This window comes from Cricetulus griseus (assembly GCF_003668045.3).
Source record: "Cricetulus griseus strain 17A/GY chromosome 1 unlocalized genomic scaffold, alternate assembly CriGri-PICRH-1.0 chr1_0, whole genome shotgun sequence".
Classification (NCBI taxonomy): Eukaryota; Metazoa; Chordata; class Mammalia; order Rodentia; family Cricetidae; genus Cricetulus; species Cricetulus griseus.
Window position 1 is genome coordinate 229,821,867 of NW_023276806.1, and position 18,615 is coordinate 229,840,481.

Genomic DNA, 18,615 nt, shown 5'->3' on the forward strand with positions numbered 1-18,615 from the left:
AGCTGCGTCACAATCGAACGGGCCTCCCAAATCGCGTCTCTCCCGGACGGGTCGCGATGACTCGCAGATCCCGGGCGGAGCGCGTGACGCGAAAGCCGTTTCGGGCGCGATTGAGAGCGGGCTGACGCCAGTGCGCATGCGCCGAGCCGTCCCGGCCAACCCCCGGGGTGAGGCGCGTGGGCCGGGGCGGAAGTGGTGGAGGCCGCGGGACAGGGAGGTGCCCAGACGCGAAGGTCACGCGCCTGCGCAAAAGGGCGCGGAAGGGGCCGGAAGAGAGGGAGCGGGGGGCGGGGCTCCTCCCGGAGGCGGAGGCGGGCCAGCCAATCCGCGGGCGGCCTGGCTTCCAGGCCGGCCAATCAGCCCCCGCCTCGCGCACAATGCCTCGCGAGGAGGGCGTTTCTCCATCACGTTAGGGTGCGTTGGGCGGTGGCCGGGTATAAAAGGCTCCGCCCGAGCGGGCGGCCGCCATTCTGGGGTTCGTTTAGAGGTAAGTTTGGGTGCTCCGTCGCTGTGGACGGTAACGTGTGGCCGGCCGAGAGCGGGCGGCCCGGGCAGCGGGCAGGGAGGGCAGGGATGGGTTCCTCCGGGAGCCACGATGGGCCCGCCGCGGCCGTGTGCCCGGACGGCCCGCGGGGGCGCTGGGGAGCTGTGTGTTTGTTTTTAAGGCGACCCCGTACTGATTACATCTTTCTCCTTCTGTGTTCTTTTCATCCCAGGTTGAATTTTCTTGGAGAAAGACAGGCCGGCCATCAGGAAAACAAACGAGCCTCAGCAACACCTAAGCCCTTGAAAGGATCCTGAGAGAGGGGGGAAAGGGGAAAGCAGCGGCCACCAGCCCAACCACTGTGTCTTCCACCCCTTCCCACCTGTCTTGCTCACCCCACCAGCCCACGCTCTCCGCTTGGGACTTGCAATCTGTGGCCGAAGGACCCGTCACCACATAACTTCAAAAATAATCAACCACCCTCCCCGCCCAAACCCGCCCAATCTCACTCATCCAGCATTTCCTTTTTGATATCCACTCAGGAAATTTTTTTCTTCCCAACGAACCCCCCTCTCCCTAAAAGGAGTTGGGTGGGGGGGAATGTGAATACTGAGTTGGTCTTTACTTTTTTTCAAGAGACTTTTTTTTGATCCAATGAGGCCCCCCAAGTAATTGAGTTTGGGTCCTGGTTGGTTGTTTTATTTTTTTTTTCCTCCAAAATTTTACCCCTCCCTCCCCCTGAGCCCGAGGTGCTGACGTCGCAAAAAAATTGGATAGTAAGTGTCGAATTTTCAAAAACCAGCCTTGCAACAAGAAATCAACGTTTCCCGTTGTGAAACCAAAAATAATGAGAGGAAGAAATGAGACCATAGAACAAATGTAGAATACTGGAGAAGGACCAATCGGGTCTCTAAAATCTCCATTAAAAAGGTCCTGTGGGTCTAAGCAGTCTTTTGTTCTCTCCCCTGCCACCTGCCTCTTCCCTGCTGTGGAGCAGGCAAGGAGAGGGTGAAGGGAGGGCCAGCAAGTGAGGATATTGACGGTTAACCCTTGATAATCCAGCAAATATCCAGACTGCCAAAGCATAAGCCTTTGCTATTATAAGGAGGAATGGTTACCTTCCTCTGGTTAGCAGTCTTCAAAAGGGTTAATGAGCTCACATACAAAAGATGGTGGATCTTGTGGCCCAGAAGTCCCACTTCTTTGTGTGTGAGACAAGCAGAGCGCCTTTCAATTTGCCAGATTAATAAGCAATCTGTACATAAAGATTGCAGGGTAAGGAGATGGGCAGAGAGAAGTATTAGCTGGCTATGTCTTTAAAGTGATTGTTAAATCCTCTCAATTTTAATGTAATTTGCTTGGGATATATTGTATGGTTAAAATAGGTGGCAATCTAGGAATAAAGATTGCAAGACACTTAAATTTAGGGCAAAATATAATATTAGTAACAAGTACATACAATATAACATTTGGGGAGGTAAAGAATGTCTTGTGATTGTTTCAGATTGCATAGGTTATTTAAAGCCAAAAGTGATTATAACATTTTTAACTTGATACTTTTTAGTGGTTGGTGGATACAGTTAAGAGGGTGGAAAGGTTGGGAAATGTGGAACTCAGAAGTATAATTTTTAAAGCCATTAGTGCAATTGAATGCTAGCTTTCTAGGAGATTTGTGTCGTTAAAAGAGTTTCTTCCCTGCTTCAAATATGGCGACTTTTCCTTGTCCTTTTGTCTTCCAAGCGGCGTTGCAGGTTGTGTCTTGACCCATTTTTCTCCTGTCCTCCCACCTCAACCCTATTTGTTGAGGGGTCCCAAGTCCTCCCCCTTTCCGGTTATAGGGAGGCTTGGGGTGGTCGGCGGTAGTAGCAAATTGAACTTCAGTTGCAAATTCAAATTCTTAACCCGCAGAAAATTGTATATTGATTTTATTTTCAGTAAGCTCTTAAACTGAACTAAAATAGGTCAGATTGAGGAGTGGGGGTGGAGGGATGGCCTCTGGTTTTTTAACTTAGTGCTTTGTAGTGTGAGTTAAGCGACCGGCTGGTCTGGATGGCGTTTTAATTTCTGAGTCGTCCTCGCCATAACAAGATGGCGTCCCTCTCCTTTGTTTTTCTCTTTTGCCAGTCAGCCTAGGGCTGTCCTAGAAACTTGGTCAAGGGGGAGGAGCCACTTTGAAGGATGATGTAATCAGCTTGCTTCCTCTGGAAACTCCACCCCCAAGCAGATGCTTTCTATCCCTCTGCAGATTGCTGCTCGGGAGAAAACGTTTTTAGTTTCCTTTATCTTTTATGAAGTATCTTCCAGGGATAAAGCTTACTGAGTACAGGAATGGAGGCTGTCCTTCTCGTGTAGTTGTAGTTTATGTTTAACAATGAGCCCATTCATTGCTTTATTTCACCTTTCATTCATCACAAACTAGGACATGTACCTTGCCTGCTTTAGCTGACAGGTGTGGAAAAGTAACCCCCAACTGTACTTTAGGTTTGGGAGACTGGGGCAAGACACAGGGCTTGTGTAACTTGAGTAGACAATTGGGCCTAACGAAGCTTAAATGTGCCATGCGCTCAGGACGCAAATGTGGGGAAGGGTTGGTACTTGTAGGACTTTCTTATAAATCATCCTTATTCTCACCTCTCAGTTTGGGAATAAACTCTTGTGCTCAGTGCCATCACCTTCTGCAGTTGCTTAGTTCCTGTATGTTGGCACTAGGATGAGAAGTGAATCTTTAGGAAAGGAGGCTGCAGTTGTAAACTCGAGGCAGGGGGAGTCAAGCTACGGTTTCTGGTAAGCAAAACATTTCTGGTATTACATTTCACAACCTGTCTTTTTTCCAAAGAGCCACCTTTTTGAATTTCTTTTTCCTGCCTTCTAAAAAGAAATTCCTTGAAAGCATTCAGAAGAAGAATGTCCTCTTGGTGTCCCACCTGGTCAGTGCTGTGGCAATCCATGCATGTTGAAAGCCACACCCTTGAGGGTGGTATTGGGTGTCTGGTTCTTATCTCTTTTTCCCAACTTTTTCAAAGTCAAGTCTTTGACAGTTTCTTCTTATACTTTTCATTTTTGTATTTAAAAGCCCAGCATTGAAGTCTGGAGTTTCTAGGCAGAGTTTGTAAGCCTTTTGTCCTGTCCTATGGGGTCTTGGGTTTGACAGAGCTCATTTTCTGCTGGGTGTGGATTCTCATTATTACTTGGACTTCTGATTGAATGGGAGGGCCTCTTCCACATGTCTGTTTACCACACGTCTTTTTTATCTTTTAAGCAGTTTGCCAGGTGCCTCTGCAGCATACCTACCTTGGGAGCTGAGCATTCCACCCACTGGGGTTCCTGATCTCTAGTGAGCAGGGGATTAGTAAAGAAGACCTTCCTTGCATGGAAGATGAAAAGCAAAGCTTTCTAGGGAACCTTGGAGAGCCTGATTCTCATGACGTGGCCAGAGTTCTATTTGGGGGACTTTGAGGTTCAGGATGGTGGACATGATTTTGTATCTTTATTGAAAGCCAAATAGTCTTCCTGGGACCAGGATTACCAGATTTTCAAAATAAGGATGAGGGAGAAGTAGAGCCTTACCATGCAAATGCACAGAGTCTGAACCACCTGAGACAGTCCTTCCACCATGGGCTCATACCAGGAAGCTCTTGGGACACTTAAGGGGAGAGCAAGCGTTTTGCTTTGGGAGGTGCTCAGGTCCCAGCCAACAGGAGCCGGCACTTCTTTGTCCACTTTAAAGTGCCCTGGCATGGACCTTATTTCCTGAAGTGATGGAGGGAGGATTCAGCAGTGGTAGATGTTTAGTGACGAGCCAGGATGGATGCTTTCCCACCATTTTAAACCAAATAATCCTCAAGTCAAATTCATTTTGACATTGGGTAGGAATTTGATATCTCTAGTAAGAAGTGTAGATCACTCCCCGGTGCTTAGAAGGTGGAGGTACTTCACAGGCTTTTGTCTGTGGCCTTCAAGGAGACTGGCAACTGGTTAAAGCAAAACAAAAACATGACCTGAGTTCTTTAAGGTTGCAGAAAGCTTCCTCTTCAAACTCCAGAGCAGGTGTAGGGAATACTTGGGCACTGTCCCTGCCCACTCTGGCCAGTGCAGCTTTGGGCCCTCACCATAGACTTCTCTAATCATTATGGGTTCTTCCTTTGTTACCACTGGAAGGACCTTATCACTCTCTGTGAAAGTGGAGACGTAGGTTATAAGGCACTTGGGGTCCCAAATAAAGAATTACCACTAGAGGAAAGGCACTGAGAAAATGCGTATTTTACTATGAGGAGACAAGTTCAGCCATCCTCCTCCCAAATACAAGGGGAAACATGCTTCCTTGACTATTGTGCCTTTTTGTTTATACAGATGGCAATTTTAAAATACCTAGGTCCCATTTCCATCGGAGGGTACTAGACATCGCTCAGCTTGGTACTCATTGGTCCAGTTTCTCCAAAGGTGGCTGCCCTCTGTCTCGTCTGACAATTGAATGAAGGGACATTTCAGTTAGGCTTATTAGTTCCTAGGTAGACATACAAAGGAGATAATGTTTACCTCTGGGTTACCTTCAGTCAGCTGTGTTCAGAGGGCCTGGAATGTAATGTTTAATTCAAGACTTGTCAAACTGCATATGTTGTCATTTGGAGATCTAATAGGCTTGTGTATGTATAAAGGATTTTTAAATTTCCAAGTCTAGATTGCTTATGTACTATTACTTTGGGCCCACTCATTCCTTTTCCAGTCTAACAGATGGTACTATAGCGGAAGCTTCCACAAGTCACTGCTATCTTCAGACAGGGAGATCTCTCTGTGTTCATATAGCCACACCTCATTGAGTTTGTCCCCTAACTTGTAAACATTTCCAATGTTCTTGAATGTTTTTCTCCTCTGACCTCAGGTCCCAGGGTATTGGGTGATCGCAGTTAACAAATTTTGCTCAATGCTTGGCATTTCTTCCCTGTGTGTCTCTGTGTTCAGCCAGCAGTCTTCAGCCTCCAGAGCAGAGGCCACGGCCACCCTTCCTTTCCCTGGCCCTCTCTCCTGCTGCTATTGCTGCTGTCCTGGATATTAGGAAGTCCACATTTAAAAGTGATTTTTTTCTTTTTTTAAAGACACAAAATTTTTATCTTGGTCTTTCTAGAGAGCCACTGTTGTCTTTGACAGCCTCTTTACTCTGGGTAAGCATGTCTCAGCCAGGAAAACAATCCCGCTTCTTAACACATCTTTCTTTCCTGCTTTGTCTGGGAACAAACAACTATTGTATTGCAAGAGTCCTACTTTCTGTAGAAAATGCAATGATTACTTTGTTAAAACTGGTATTCGCCCTTGTGTTTGTGAGAGATGCAGGAGCGGGGTGGGAGGGGGTTGCTTTTTTCCTACCCATACTGGCTTGGCCACCTCACTGCTGATGAGGAGGCTCCTGTCTTTGGTTCTGAGGAGCTGGTGGTGATAGAGTTGTGCCTAAAACTCCCAGTCAGAACCACATCAGTCCTAATAATCTCTCTGGAATTCTGGCCTGGAAATGGCTTTCTTTCCATGGAAGCAGTGTGTCTTTTAACTCATTCCTTTCCTAGCCAGATTTAGAGTGTTGTCCGCTTTCCACATCTTCAACTTCATTATGTCTTTTGGTTCTTGGCGTTGGCCTTTCCTTGGGAGTCTTGGACAGTGGTGAGTTTTGAGGGCAGGAGAAGGTCAGGTTTGCATCTTTGCTTCTGAAGCCACAAGCAAACTTTCTCTAGAACTTTGGAACAATAAAAGCTTGTTTGGTGTTTGTTTGATGAGCAACATTATTCAGAGCTGATGAGAGTCTGCCTGCTTTCCTTTTCAGTTACTCTTGTTTCTGAGAGCTACTGAGCTCCCTGGGGAAGGGCCCTGCTCAGGGCTTGCTTGTTTTTTTCATCAACCACTTCAGCTGACACATGGTGCCACTTGTGATTATGACTTAAATAGCCAAGATAAAAGGGAATTGATTTCTGGAGAGAGAATGATTGATTCTTGAAAATGTTTACTCAGGGTTGGCTTGTTTACCTTAGGAAGCTACAGCTGCCTCCGCATCAAAAGTTAGTAACCCTAACTGGAGACAGGACTGTCTTCCGTCATGAAGAGTTGAGCATCTTACCATGGGTCTTAGCCCTGAGATACTCTCCTGATGTGTAATTGTCCTGGAAAGGGTTTAGCTGAGGAAAGGTAGGCTGCTGGGGCCTTCACTCGAGTTGCCTTTGAGGTCCATCCTGCATTAACCCCAAACTTAAGTGACCAAGGCTGTTTTGTGAGCACAGACTTGATTTTACTGACCTATGGAATAGTACAGTTGGACATAGATTAATTAGTCACTGTGTCTTATAGGTGCCAGTGGGACTCATTAGAGGAATAAGTTAGTGGGACTGTCTTTGCTATTATTTATCTTGTGGGTTTTTTGTTTTTTTTTTTCCTTTTACCTCAGAAACCACCATCATGGGTTCAGGTCCCATAGACCCCAAAGAACTTCTCAAGGGCTTGGACAGCTTCCTCACTCGGGACGGAGAGGTGAAGAGTGTGGACGGGATTGCCAAGATCTTCAGGTGAGTCCGCCCTCGCTGGGCTCCGCGCTAGAAGAGAGGACTGCCTGTCCTGGCTGAGCAGAAATGAGTAAGAGAGAAGAGTATGTGGGAGGGGGGGGCACCACTCGCAGGTAGATTTTGACAAGAGAACGGTGATAGCAGCTGGAGATCTGGTTTATAGTCCTAAGAGTCATGGGCTGAAAGCCTGATGCATTGCAAGCAGGGGAGCCTATAACAGAATTCTTGGCTCTGTTTTGGGTCATGTTGTGCCTATCCAAAATGTCTTTTTCCTTCAGAGATCTCAGGGTTTCCAGAGAAAAGCAAACAGCTAAGCCAGTCTTAGGTTACAAGGGGAAATGTGAGAGCCCTGACTCCCCTGGAGGCAGTTGTTTCTGTGTGTTGGGACACGAGGGATGCTCTTCCAGGTGGCTCTAGATTGATTCCGCAGTCCCAAGATGAGAGTCCTCTGCCTGCTGCATGACGTTAGCTGGCATAGTGTTTGTCATGCCTGTTCTCCCAGCACTCAGGAGGGGCAGCTAGCCTGGGCAGTCGGTGCTGACAGCAGATGCTCTGCCCCACATCTAACTTGCCTTCTCTTTCCAGTCTGATGAAAGAAGCACGAAAGATGGTGAGTCGATGTACGTACTTGAACATCATCCTGCAGACCCGAGCCCCAGACGTGCTGGTCAAGTAAGTGGGAGGCAGTGATGGGGAAGGAAGGGGAGGCTTGGGGTTTCTGGGTCACTGGACATGTGAGCTTGCTAGTTCTAAAACTAGGAAGGGCTTAACGGATTCTGATCCCACCTGCCTGCAGGTTTATTGATGTCGGTGGCTACAAGCTTCTGAACAACTGGCTGACATATTCAAAGACAACCAACAACGTTCCTCTCCTGCAGCAGATTCTGCAGACCCTGCAGCACCTCCCACTCACTGTGGACCATCTCAAGCAGGTACCTCCAGGCTGCACCATGCACTTTCCCTTTCTGGGTTAGCCCGACTGATGGAGACCTCACTCGGCTTCTCATGGGTGGCAGTCTGGAATTTGAGGAAAATGGGAATGTGGAGTTGGAAGACTGGGTGTGGATTTATGACCTGATATGACCCTTGGTATATCTGAGCCTCAGTTTTTCATCTCTAAAGTGGGAGTGAGTTGGCCTGTAACTGGGTCTAGTCTAGTACTCTACTAACTGAGCTGTCTTTTGGGTTTCTCTGGCAATAATTAAGAATGTATCTGGGTGCCAGGCGGTGGTGGTGCACGCCTTTAATCCCAGCACTCGGGAGGCAGAGGCAGGACTTAAACTCTGTGAGTTCGAGTCCATCCTGGTCTACAGAGTGAGGGATTACAAAGAGAGGCAGACCCTTAAAAAAAAAAAGAAAGAAAACTACAGGTTTTGGAGGTTAAAGTAGGCCAGCACTGTCAGTCGGTGGTTTACTTAGTGCTGAGTGAGCTTGTTTTATTCCTGGCATTTACCATCTGCATTTCCTTCTCACAGAACAACACAGCAAAACTAGTGAAGCAGCTGAGCAAGTCAAGTGAGGATGAAGGTGGGTGCAGTGTGCAAACCGTGCCAGTGTCCGCCCGGACCTGAGCTATGCCCAAACCGTGCCAGTGTCCACCCGGACCGGAGCTATGCCCAAACTGTGCCAGTGTCGGCCCGGACCTGAGCTATGCCCAAACTGTGCCAGTGTCGGCCCGGACCTGAGCTATGCCCAAACTGTGCCAGTGTCGGCCCGGACCTGAGCTATGCCCAAACCGTGCCAGTGTCCACCTGGACCGGAGCTATGCCCAAACTGTGCCAGTGTCGGCCCGGACCTGAGCTATGCCCAAACTGTGCCAGTGTCGGCCCGGACCTGAGCTATGCCCAAACTGTGCCAGTGTCCGCCCTGGACCTGAGCTATGCCCTGCCATCTCTGTACTATGGCGTTGTCTTTTACTCCTGTCTTCCCTCCCTTCCATTTTCTATTTCTTTTTGGGAGACAGAGTCTCTGTGTAGACTTTGCTGTCCTGGAACTCACCAGGACAGTTTGGCCTCAAACAGATCTGACTGCCTCTGCATCCCAAGTGTGGGATTAAAGGCATGAGGCACCAGCCCATTTTACTTTTTGTCACAATACTGAGTGTTAGGTGTGTGTTTACATGTTACCCAACCCCAGGGTACCCTGGCATGCTGGGTAAGAACCTAAGTATTAAGTGGAAACCACTCTAGCTATCCACCTTTTTTAGTTTTATTAATTCTCAGTATTTGGTTCTTTGAGATACTGAGCATTTTACAACTTTTATGATATCTCAGTGTACCCTTAGTAATTCAGAGAACATATCACACAGAGGATGGATGATGTCATTAATTTCACTGTTGGGTTTGCTGTCACCTGCTTCCAGCTAGCTTATACTGCTTCCCACTCTGAATAGAGGGTGTTGTTTTATTACTGTTCTCTGTGTGGGATGTTTCACCTGCATGCATGTCTGTGCACCTTGTGCATGAAGAGACGGAGACCAGAGAGTGCCCTAGATCCCAGAACTAGAGTTACAGACACTTAGGAGCTACCATGTCCTCAAGAATAAAACAGCCATCTCTCTGGCCCCTGAATAGAGAGTTTTTTGGTTTGTTTTGGATTCCAAGACAGGGTTTCTCTGTGTAACCATAGCTGTCCTGGACTGGAACTCACAGAGATCCTCTTGCCTCTGCCTCCCCAGTACTGGGATTAAAAGCATGCGCCATTGCCATCCATCTTTGATTTGTTCTTTGTAGACCAGGCTGGCTTTGAACTCTCAGATCCATCTGCCTCTGCCTTGCCTCCCAAGTTGAGGTTAGAGGTGTCCCATGCCCAACTGCAAACAGGCTTGGAGATCTTCCTCCTCTGTAGATGCATGAAATGCTCATTGCTGTGAGACAGAAGTCACAGCTGTGTGGCTGTTACAGAAAGACAGGTCTATATGGTGTGTGGCCATCTTGCTTGCTAAATGTGTCTGCATGATTGGAGAAGATAAGTACCAAAGAAGAGTTTCTGCTGGCCATGTTCCTCCAGGGAAGGCTACAAAAAAGTTCTCACAGAGTGGAGATAAATCCAGTCCTTTAGATTTTTAGGCATCTTTCTTCTCTATGTAAACTGTTCTCATTTCACCTTCCCACCTTGATTGAAGTCATTGCCCCCCAACAGCAAGGAGTGGGGGGGGGCTGCCTTAGACTTTTTTTCCTTCTATTTTAAGCATGTCATATTCTTAAGGATTTGAGGGCCTGGAGAGATAACTCAGAGGTTAAGAGTACTGGCTGCTCTTCCAGAGGTCCTGATGGCTCCCAACCATCTGTAATGAGATCTTGTGCCCTCTTGTGGCCTGCAGGGATGCATGCAGACAGAACACTTTTGAAATCTTTCAAAAAAAAAAAAAATTCAAGTTATTCCCATCGAACAGATTTAACAATGGATTTCTTTTTTGTAAACATCCTATTTTCTGTTACTGGAAATATATTGAATTATTACTAAATAAGTAATTTTTTCCCCTTTCTTACCTGCAGAGCTCCGGAAATTGGCCTCAGTCCTCGTTAGTGACTGGATGGCTGTCATCCGCTCCCAAAGTAGTGCCCAGCCTGCAGGTAAGCTCCTTGACTCTGTACCTCAGGGGTTTTCTTTCCCATAAGAGGCAGCTCTAGGGTGACCCTAGGTTGGTTCTTCGCCTCTGCCAGTCTTCTTATCTAAATGAGATTTTTTTTTTTTTTTTTTTTTTGGTTTTTCGAGACAGGGTTTCTCTGTGTAGCTTTGGAGCCTATCCCGACACTCTCTGGAGACCAGACTGGCCTCAAACTCACAGAGATCTGCCTGCCTCTGCCTCCTAAATGAGATTCTTACCTGCTTTGTTTTTCCACAACAGAGAAAGATAAGAAGAAACGGAAGGAAGAGGGAAAAAGCCGAACTACGCTTCCTGAGAGACCTTTGACTGAGGTGAAAACCGAGACCAGGGCTGAGGAGGCTCCAGAGAAGAAGAAGGAAAAGCCCAAGTCGCTGCGAACCACAGCACCGAGTCACGCCAAGTTTCGCTCCACTGGTAAGGCCGCTAGCCAGCTTTGCAGTACCATCAATATGCACAGCCAATAGTTTTAGTTGTGATTTCAAACTCTGAGGAAGAAAGAAGGCTAAAGGAGAAGCCGGGGCACTTACTCAAGGCTAGAACATCTAGGGGTGTCAAGAGGGAGGGACAGTGAGTGAAGGTTGGCGCTAACTGCTGTCACCTTGTTTCTCCCCAGGACTAGAGCTGGACACCCCATCTTTGGTGCCTGTGAAGAAGAACTCCAGCACTGTGGTGGTGTCAGACAAGTACAACCTGAAGCCCATCCCCCTCAAGCGGCAGAGTGCCACAGCTGCTCCAGGAGATGCTGCTCCGCCTGCGGAGAAGAAGTACAAGCCCCTCAACACAACCCCCAACGCCACCAAAGAGATCAAAGTGAAGATCATCCCCCCTCAGCGTGAGTCCTCCTGGAGGGCCCTTGGCACAAGGAAAGCGCTTCTGGGTGGGAAGGGGGGAGATTCTCCTGTCAGCCATTTCCTTGCTCTGCCTTTAATGTTTTGGCATCCTATATTTTTTGTAGGGATTTCCCCTTCCACATTAGATAAGTGGCAAGAAGCCATGCCCCTCTCAAATGATAACTTTGTCAGCTATCTCCTTCCTGGCTGGACCCTCTGGTGTGCAGCTTGCTTAATGAATTGATTCTAGAATTGTCATCAAAGACATAGCTGCCAAAAGAAAGATGGGAGAAAGGGGATTTCCTGTGCAAAGCTTGCTTCCTGGTCACCGTGGGCAGGGACCCCACAGGCGTGCTTTTGTCTTCTTCCTGGACTCTGCAGGAATAGAATTGTGAAGAAGTTCATTCAATTCATTGCATCTATTCTTTCCTTCTGTAGCTATGGAGGGCCTGGGTTTCCTGGATGCTCTCAATTCAGCCCCTGTCCCAGGCATCAAAATTAAAAAGAAGAAGAAGGTGCTGTCACCTACAGCTGCCAAGGTGTGAGCCTAGAAGTGGGTTTTGGTGACAGGGTGTGTGGGGTGCATTCTGGGAGAGTGTGGGCTGGGGCCATGGGGCATCTAGGACCCTGGCTTTGTTGTCCTGGGTGTCCTGTAAGCTCACTGGATGCTTTCTCTTTCCTAACAGCCCAGCCCTTTTGAAGGGAAAACAAGCACTGAACCGAGCTCAGCCAAACCTTCCTCCCCAGAGCCAACGCCCCCTGCTGAGCCCATGGACACAGATCGTCCTGGCACCCCGGTGCCACCTGTTGAAGTCCCAGAGCTCATGGATACAGGTAACCCACGATGCCTTGTTAGAGCCTTTTCTGAAAGGCTGCATCTTGGGCTGGATCTTAGCTTGCTGACAGCCTCTTCTGTAATCTGTCTTGTTTTCAGCCTCTTCAGAGCCAGGAGCTCTGGATGCGAAGCCTGTGGAGAGCCCTGGTGATCCCAGCCAGCTGACTCGAAAGGGCAGAAAGAGAAAAACAGTGACATGGCCTGAAGAGGGCAAGCTGAGAGAATATTTCTACTTTGAACTGGATGAAACTGAACGAGGTGAGATGCCAGTTCCCTGCGTTGGGGGTGTGCCAGAATTTGAACACGGGCAGTTTTGCTCACTTGTTCTCTTGGCCTCTCTGTCTTCCTTGCAGTGAATGTGAACAAGATCAAAGACTTTGGTGAGGCAGCCAAGCGTGAGATACTGTCAGACCGACATGCTTTTGAGACAGCCAGGCGACTAAGCCATGACAACATGGAGGAGAAAGTGCCCTGGGTGTGTCCCCGGCCTCTGGTTCTGCCCTCACCTCTTGTCATCCCTGGAAGCAATAGTCAGGAGCGATACATCCAAGCTGAGCGGGAAAAGGGCATCCTTCAGGAACTCTTCCTGAACAAGGAGAGGTGAGCACAGGCCTCCAGGCCTGAGGTGTGGACCGCCTGTACCATGGGACTGTGTTGTGGGGACTTAGGGAGACACCTCAGTGAACTTCAGGGGCTGAATTAATGTGCTTGTATTCCTTTTTTTCTCCTCACCTGTGGCGCGTGTCCTGACAGTCCTCATGAGCCCGATCCTGAGCCCTATGAGCCTATACCCCCGAAGCTCATCCCCTTGGATGAGGTGAGTCTTTGTAGGCGCTGGTGTGGTGGACCGGCGGTGCTGGGCAAAAACATGTGACGATGCCTCTGTGGTGTTTTCCACAGCTCTGATTTGTCTTTTTCTGTTCTCAGGAGTGTTCCATGGATGAGGCACCGTATGTTGAGACCCTGGAGCCTGGAGGGTCTGGTGGCTCACCTGATGGGGCAGGAGGCTCCAAGCTGCCTCCGGTTCTGGCCAATCTTATGGGAAGCATGGGAGCTGGGAAGAGCCCCCAGGGCCCTGGAGGAGGAGGAGGCATCAACGTCCAGGAGATCCTCACCTCCATCATGGTGTGTGAGCCGACGCCGCTGCCTCACTCATGAGCTCTGCACGCTGTCTCCCACGCTTTACCCTAGCTTTGTCTTTGCTTGTGTTTGGTTTCTTTTCCATTTAGGGTAGTGCTGGGCTTCAGTTTTGGGAAAGGGTCTCACTGCGTTGCCCAAGCTGGTCTGGGACTCAGCCTACACCTGTGCCCAGCTTATCCATTTCTTGGTCTGCATTTCCATGTATGTTCTTGCTTTGCCCTGGCCATCAGTCACTCTCCTAACTGTCATTTTACCTACTCGCAGGGCAGTCCAAACAGCCACCCTTCAGAGGAACTACTGAAACAGCCAGAGTACTCAGACAAGCTCAAGCAGATGCTGGGTAATCCTCAGGGCCAGCCACAGGAGCCCGGGGAGGATGCCCTGTGGCAGAGGGGGGAAACAGGGTTCCCCAGATGCAGAAGAGCATGGGACTGTTGCCACTGGGCAAGAATTGGGAGGGGAAAACTGGACAGAGAGCATGGCTCTGCCAGGTTGGTCTGAGATGAGTTGGGCACACTTGGGTGGGAAACCATGCCATTCTTCGAGTTCTCTTTCTGACTGGCTCCTGTTTTCATTTACAGTGCCACATGGACTTCTAGGTCCTGGTCCTGTAGCCAATGGCTTCCCACCAGGAGGCCCCGGGGGCCCCAAGGGCATGCAGCATTTCCCCCCTGGTCCTGGAGGGCCCATGCCAGGTAGGTGAGAGGGGTAGGTGAGAGGGATTTGGTGGGCTTACTGCTTCTTTTCAGCATGGCAACAGCCAGGGATCACCGAAAGTGGGACGGGGTCAGGTTAGAGGCAGCAGTGCTAGAGTGTAACAGATAACTGATTTTTTTTTTTTTCCCCTTCCCCTTTATCTAACAGGTCCCCATGGAGGCCCTGGTGGTCCAGTAGGTCCACGTCTTTTGGGTCCCCCACCCCCTCCTCGGGGAGGTGATCCCTTCTGGGATGGCCCAGGTGACCCCATTCGAGGTGGCCCAATGCGTGGGGGTCCAGGACCTGGTCCTGGACCATACCACAGAGGTCGAGGAGGTCGTGGAGGAAATGAGCCGCCGCCACCCCCTCCATTTCGAGGAGCCAGAGGAGGTCGTTCTGGAGGAGGACCCCCAAATGGCAGAGGGGGTCCTGGTGGAGGAGGCATGGTTGGAGGTGGTGGGCACCGCCCACATGAAGGCCCTGGAGGAGGAATGGGCAGTGGACATCGTTCCCATGAAGGCCCGGGAGGAGGAATGGGCAGTGGACATCGTTCCCATGAAGGCCCCGGAGGAGGAATGGGCAGTGGACATCGTTCCCATGAAGGCCCGGGAGGAGGAATGGGTTCTGGTGGTGGACATCGCCCCCATGAAGGCCCTGGACATGGGGGACCTCATGGCCACCGGCCGCATGATGTCCCTAGTCATCGAGGCCATGACCACCGAGGTCCACCACCTCATGAACACCGTGGTCATGATGGCCATGGGGGAGGCGGCCACCGAGGGCATGATGGAGGCCACAGTCATGGAGGAGGTGAGGACACTTCTCATCCCACACATGGATAGATTTTTAAGTGTCTCATACCAGATTGCGGGGTGGGGGGTGTAAGGGAGAGGTAGAAAGAACATTAGGGTTCTATCTCCATGTCTTCTCTGTATATAAGGAAGGCAGCTCCCACTCTCTGTCTTTACATCAGATCCCCAAACACTGTCTTTGAAGGCTTGTCCCAGTTGCTCAGGACTCGGGTTGGGGATGGTGGTGGCCTCTTAGCTGTTTTCTGACCATTCTGCTCTGGTTCCACAGATATGTCCAACCGCCCTGTCTGTCGACATTTCATGATGAAGGGCAGCTGTCGCTACGAGAACAACTGTGCCTTCTATCACCCGGGGGTCAATGGGCCCCCGCTGCCGTAGGCCGGCCCCACCCCGCCCGCACCCCTGTGGACTGCAGCCTTGCTCCTTTCACTCTTATGGCTTCTGTGAGGCCTACTTCCCCTTTTCCCCAGCTGATGAGGAGCCGGCCCCCTCCGTTCCCACCTGGTTGGGTTCCTGGGGGTTTCTGATCACTGGTGCGCATTGATGTACATACTCCCCTCCAGTCTGGAGAGGAGAGAGACTGGACACACTCTATATGCTGGACTGCTGAGACGGCTGGCTTCACTTTGTGAGGAGATTCGCCCTGTGCCCCAAACCCCTTCCAGTATTAGCCCCGATGCCTGAGAACCTAAAGCTGGTCACCCTGGAGACCTCTGCTCTCCAATTGCACATGGAACTGAGTTGGTCACCTGCACTTAGGAAACCAAGCCAAGCCAAGCTCATTATCCCCTTGGGGTGAGGGGTGATGAGGGGTACCATATATCCCACTGCACTGAGGGCTCAAGCTGGCTGGAATTGAGTTCTGGAACCACCCTCTCTTGTGCCCCTCATGGGCCAGTCACTGTTGAGTCCTTTCTCAAGGAAGACTGCAACTGTTAGTACCCAAGTCTTTGTGGGTCTGCCAGGTTCAGTGAGGGCACATTCATATCCATACCTAGTTAAAAGTAGCTGGCGGAGGGGAGGCCTGCAGCGTTAGGCCACTCTTGCCTACAGCCATGTTAGAGACTCCATTAAACACTTCCGTGAGACCAGCTTTCATCAACTTAGCCCGGGCGCACCGGGCCTAACGCACTACATGCACTGCCTTTGGGAGTGGGCTTGCTCCTTACCCCATATGGACCCTGTCTGCGAGGCTTCTCGGGTAGATTCAGCAGGAGTGGCCCCGCCCCAGTCCTCTCCTTCCCCTGTCTTGGCATCAGTTGTTTTCTATGAAAACAGTGGGTTGGTTTTGTGCAGGGTCTTGGGTTAGAACCACAATGGATTTGAGGAGTTTTTTCTTTTGATTTTGTATATTTTGTACATTAATAATAAACAGTGGAAAGAGAAGCAGCTTATTTAACCCCTGCTGTGTTTTGACTCTTGCTTTTTTGTTGTTATTGTTTTGTTTTTTAAAGACAATTTCTCTTGTGTTACAGCTCTGGCAGTCCTAGAACTCACTTTGTAGACCAGTCTGGCCTCAAACTTGAGATCTGCCTCCTGAGAGCTGGGATTAAAGGCGTGCACCACCACCTCCTGGCTTTTTAAAAAACATTTGTCTGTTTATTCTTATATGTGCATTGGGTTTTTTCTTCATTTATGTGTAGGTGAGGGTATCAGGTCCTCTCAACTGGAGTTAACTGGAGTTACAGCTGTGAGCCACCATGTGGTTGCTGAGAATTGAACCCAGATCCTCTGAAAGAGCAGCCAGTGCACTTAACCACTGAGCCATCTCTCCAGCCTGTGCTGGCTAGTTTCATGTCAACTTGACACAAGCTAGAGTCAATCAGAGAAGAGGAAGCCTCAACTGATCATAAGATCAAGCTGGCCAGTGGTGGTGGCACACACCTTTATGTCCAGAGGAAGAGACAGGCAGAGTTTGAGGCCAGCCTGGTCTACAGAGCGAGTTCCAGGACAGCCAGGACTACACAGAGAAACCCTGTCTTGAGAAGGCAGGAAACCAAGCTGTAGGCAAGCCAGTTAGGGCATTTTCTCAACTAGCGATTGCTAGGACGCTGTGGGTGGTGCCATCCCTTGGCTGATGGCCCTAGGTTCTATAAGAAAGCAGGCTGAAATGCCAGGTGTGGTGCTTATTATACCAGTACTCTAGAGGCAGAGGCAGGTGGATCTCTGAATTTGAGGCCAGCCTGGTCTACAAAGAGTTCCTGGACAGCCAGGGCTGTTACACAAGGAAAACCCTGTCTTGGTGTGTGTGTGGGGGGAATCAGGCTGAACAAGCCAGTAACCAGCACTCCCCCTTGGCCTCTGTCAGCTCCTGCCTCCAGGTTCCTGCCCTGTTTGACTTTCTTCAATGATGGACTAGGTGTGGAAGTGTAAGCCAAATAAACTCTCTCCTCAAGTTGCTTTTAGTCATGTCTCATCACAGCAATAGAAACACTAACTAGAACAATCTGACCAACACAGGCACCAGGCATATGTGTGATACACATATCACATAATTACAAGGAGGCAAAACAGTCATGCTTAAAGTCTAGAAGAGCTCCATATGGTGGGAGAGAATGGCTCTGTCAATTGTACTCTGACCTCCATACACTTGCCATGGCACACTCTCTTTAATTCCATCCAGCACGCAGGAGGCGGAATCACGCAGGTTTCTGAGTTAGAGGCCAGCCAGAGCTTTACAGTGAGACCCTGTCTCAAAACAGAAAAGGTTCCCCGTGTCTAGCTGATGGAACAGGATTTGAAAAGAAGCAGAAGGGCCTTGTCGGGTACACAGACTTAGGGAAGGAGGGGAGTCTGGGATGTAAGCAGCAGAACAGTGGCCCCTGATTGCTGTGTGTCCATTGGAACCATCCGAGGGGCCTGACAGGATCCGAGTTTGCAGGTGTCTTGAGTGTTATTTCCAGTATCGGCCACACGAGGGCAGTAACCTCTTAACTCTCACAAGTACCATGGCTAAAAGCTGGTGGGAATCAACCAGCCTGTGGTTACAGCGCTTCTTGTACCTCTTCAAGGCTCCATCACTTCTTCTCCCCATCTCCTACAAGCCCAAGACTCCCCAAAGAGAGCTCAATGTTTTCCCTACATTTTACTTTAAGGTCAAGGGGCCGGAGTGATGACTCTGGGCGTCTGCTTCTATTCCATGGGGCTGGCTTCAATTCTCAGCACCTGATAAATGTGGCTCACAGCTGCCTTGAATTCCAGCAGCTGGAATTTGGACACCCTCTTCTGGCCTTTGCACCTCCCCACACCCCTACACCAACCTGTGCATATACGTACATGAAAATGAGTCAGAATGGCCCCGGTAGGCTCATATATGAGGGAGTTCAGAGTCATCAGGAGTGGAACTATTTGAAAAGAAAAGGGGTGACCTTGAGGAAGTGTGCTGCTCAGTTTTGAGCCTTTTGAAAGGCTCTCTTTTCCTGCTGCTGGTGGATTAGGATGTAGCTCTCAGCTACTCCAGCACCATAGCATGCCTGCCATGGTGATAAGACTAAACATCTGAAATTGTAAGTAACCAAGCCACCAATTAAATGCTTCCTAGGAGCTGTCTTGGTCATGGTATCTCTTTACTGCAATAAATAAAATATATTTATGTGTGTCTGTGTGGGGTTGTATGCATGAGTGCAAGTGTCCTTGCATCCCCTTGGAAGCTGGAGTTACAGATACCTG

The 18,615-nt window shown here is 49.5% G+C and overlaps 1 protein-coding gene across 3 annotated transcripts; it reads left to right on the forward strand.

The window, feature by feature from the left end:
- The first annotated feature begins 28 nt into the window (after positions 1-28).
- On the forward strand, positions 29-16,345 carry Ppp1r10 (protein phosphatase 1 regulatory subunit 10). 3 transcript variants are annotated; one of them, XM_027388560.2, is made up of 19 exons: positions 29-167; positions 717-1,260; positions 6,909-7,026; positions 7,609-7,695; positions 7,820-7,955; positions 8,499-8,550; positions 10,521-10,598; positions 10,874-11,047; positions 11,247-11,465; positions 11,902-12,002; positions 12,150-12,297; positions 12,398-12,556; positions 12,652-12,898; positions 13,052-13,115; positions 13,226-13,423; positions 13,703-13,778; positions 14,020-14,133; positions 14,303-14,944; positions 15,215-16,345. In XM_027388560.2, exons 3-19 carry the CDS (start codon positions 6,920-6,922, stop codon positions 15,322-15,324), a joined length of 2,712 nt encoding a protein of 903 aa, XP_027244361.1. In that variant the 5' UTR covers positions 29-167; positions 717-1,260; positions 6,909-6,919; the 3' UTR covers positions 15,325-16,345. The 3 variants fall into 3 exon arrangements, with proteins under 3 accessions (XP_027244361.1, XP_027244362.1, XP_035306820.1); XM_027388561.2 differs by lacking the exon at positions 29-167 and adding an exon at positions 386-487; XM_035450929.1 differs by lacking the exons at positions 29-167; positions 717-1,260 and adding an exon at positions 2,538-3,268.
- Positions 16,346-18,615: the final 2,270 nt, after the last annotated feature.

Bases quoted from the DNA above. Each gene is read 5' to 3' on its own strand.
- Ppp1r10 (XM_027388560.2), top strand. From the start codon at position 6,920: ATGGGTTCAGGTCCCATAGACCCCAAAGAACTTCTCAAGGGCTTGGAC. The intron at 8,551-10,520 runs GTGGGTGCAGTG...TCTTACCTGCAG, and splicing joins CAAGTCAAGTGAGGATGAAG to AGCTCCGGAAATTGGCCTCA. The intron at 12,557-12,651 runs GTGAGATGCCAG...TCTTCCTTGCAG, and splicing joins ACTGGATGAAACTGAACGAG to TGAATGTGAACAAGATCAAA.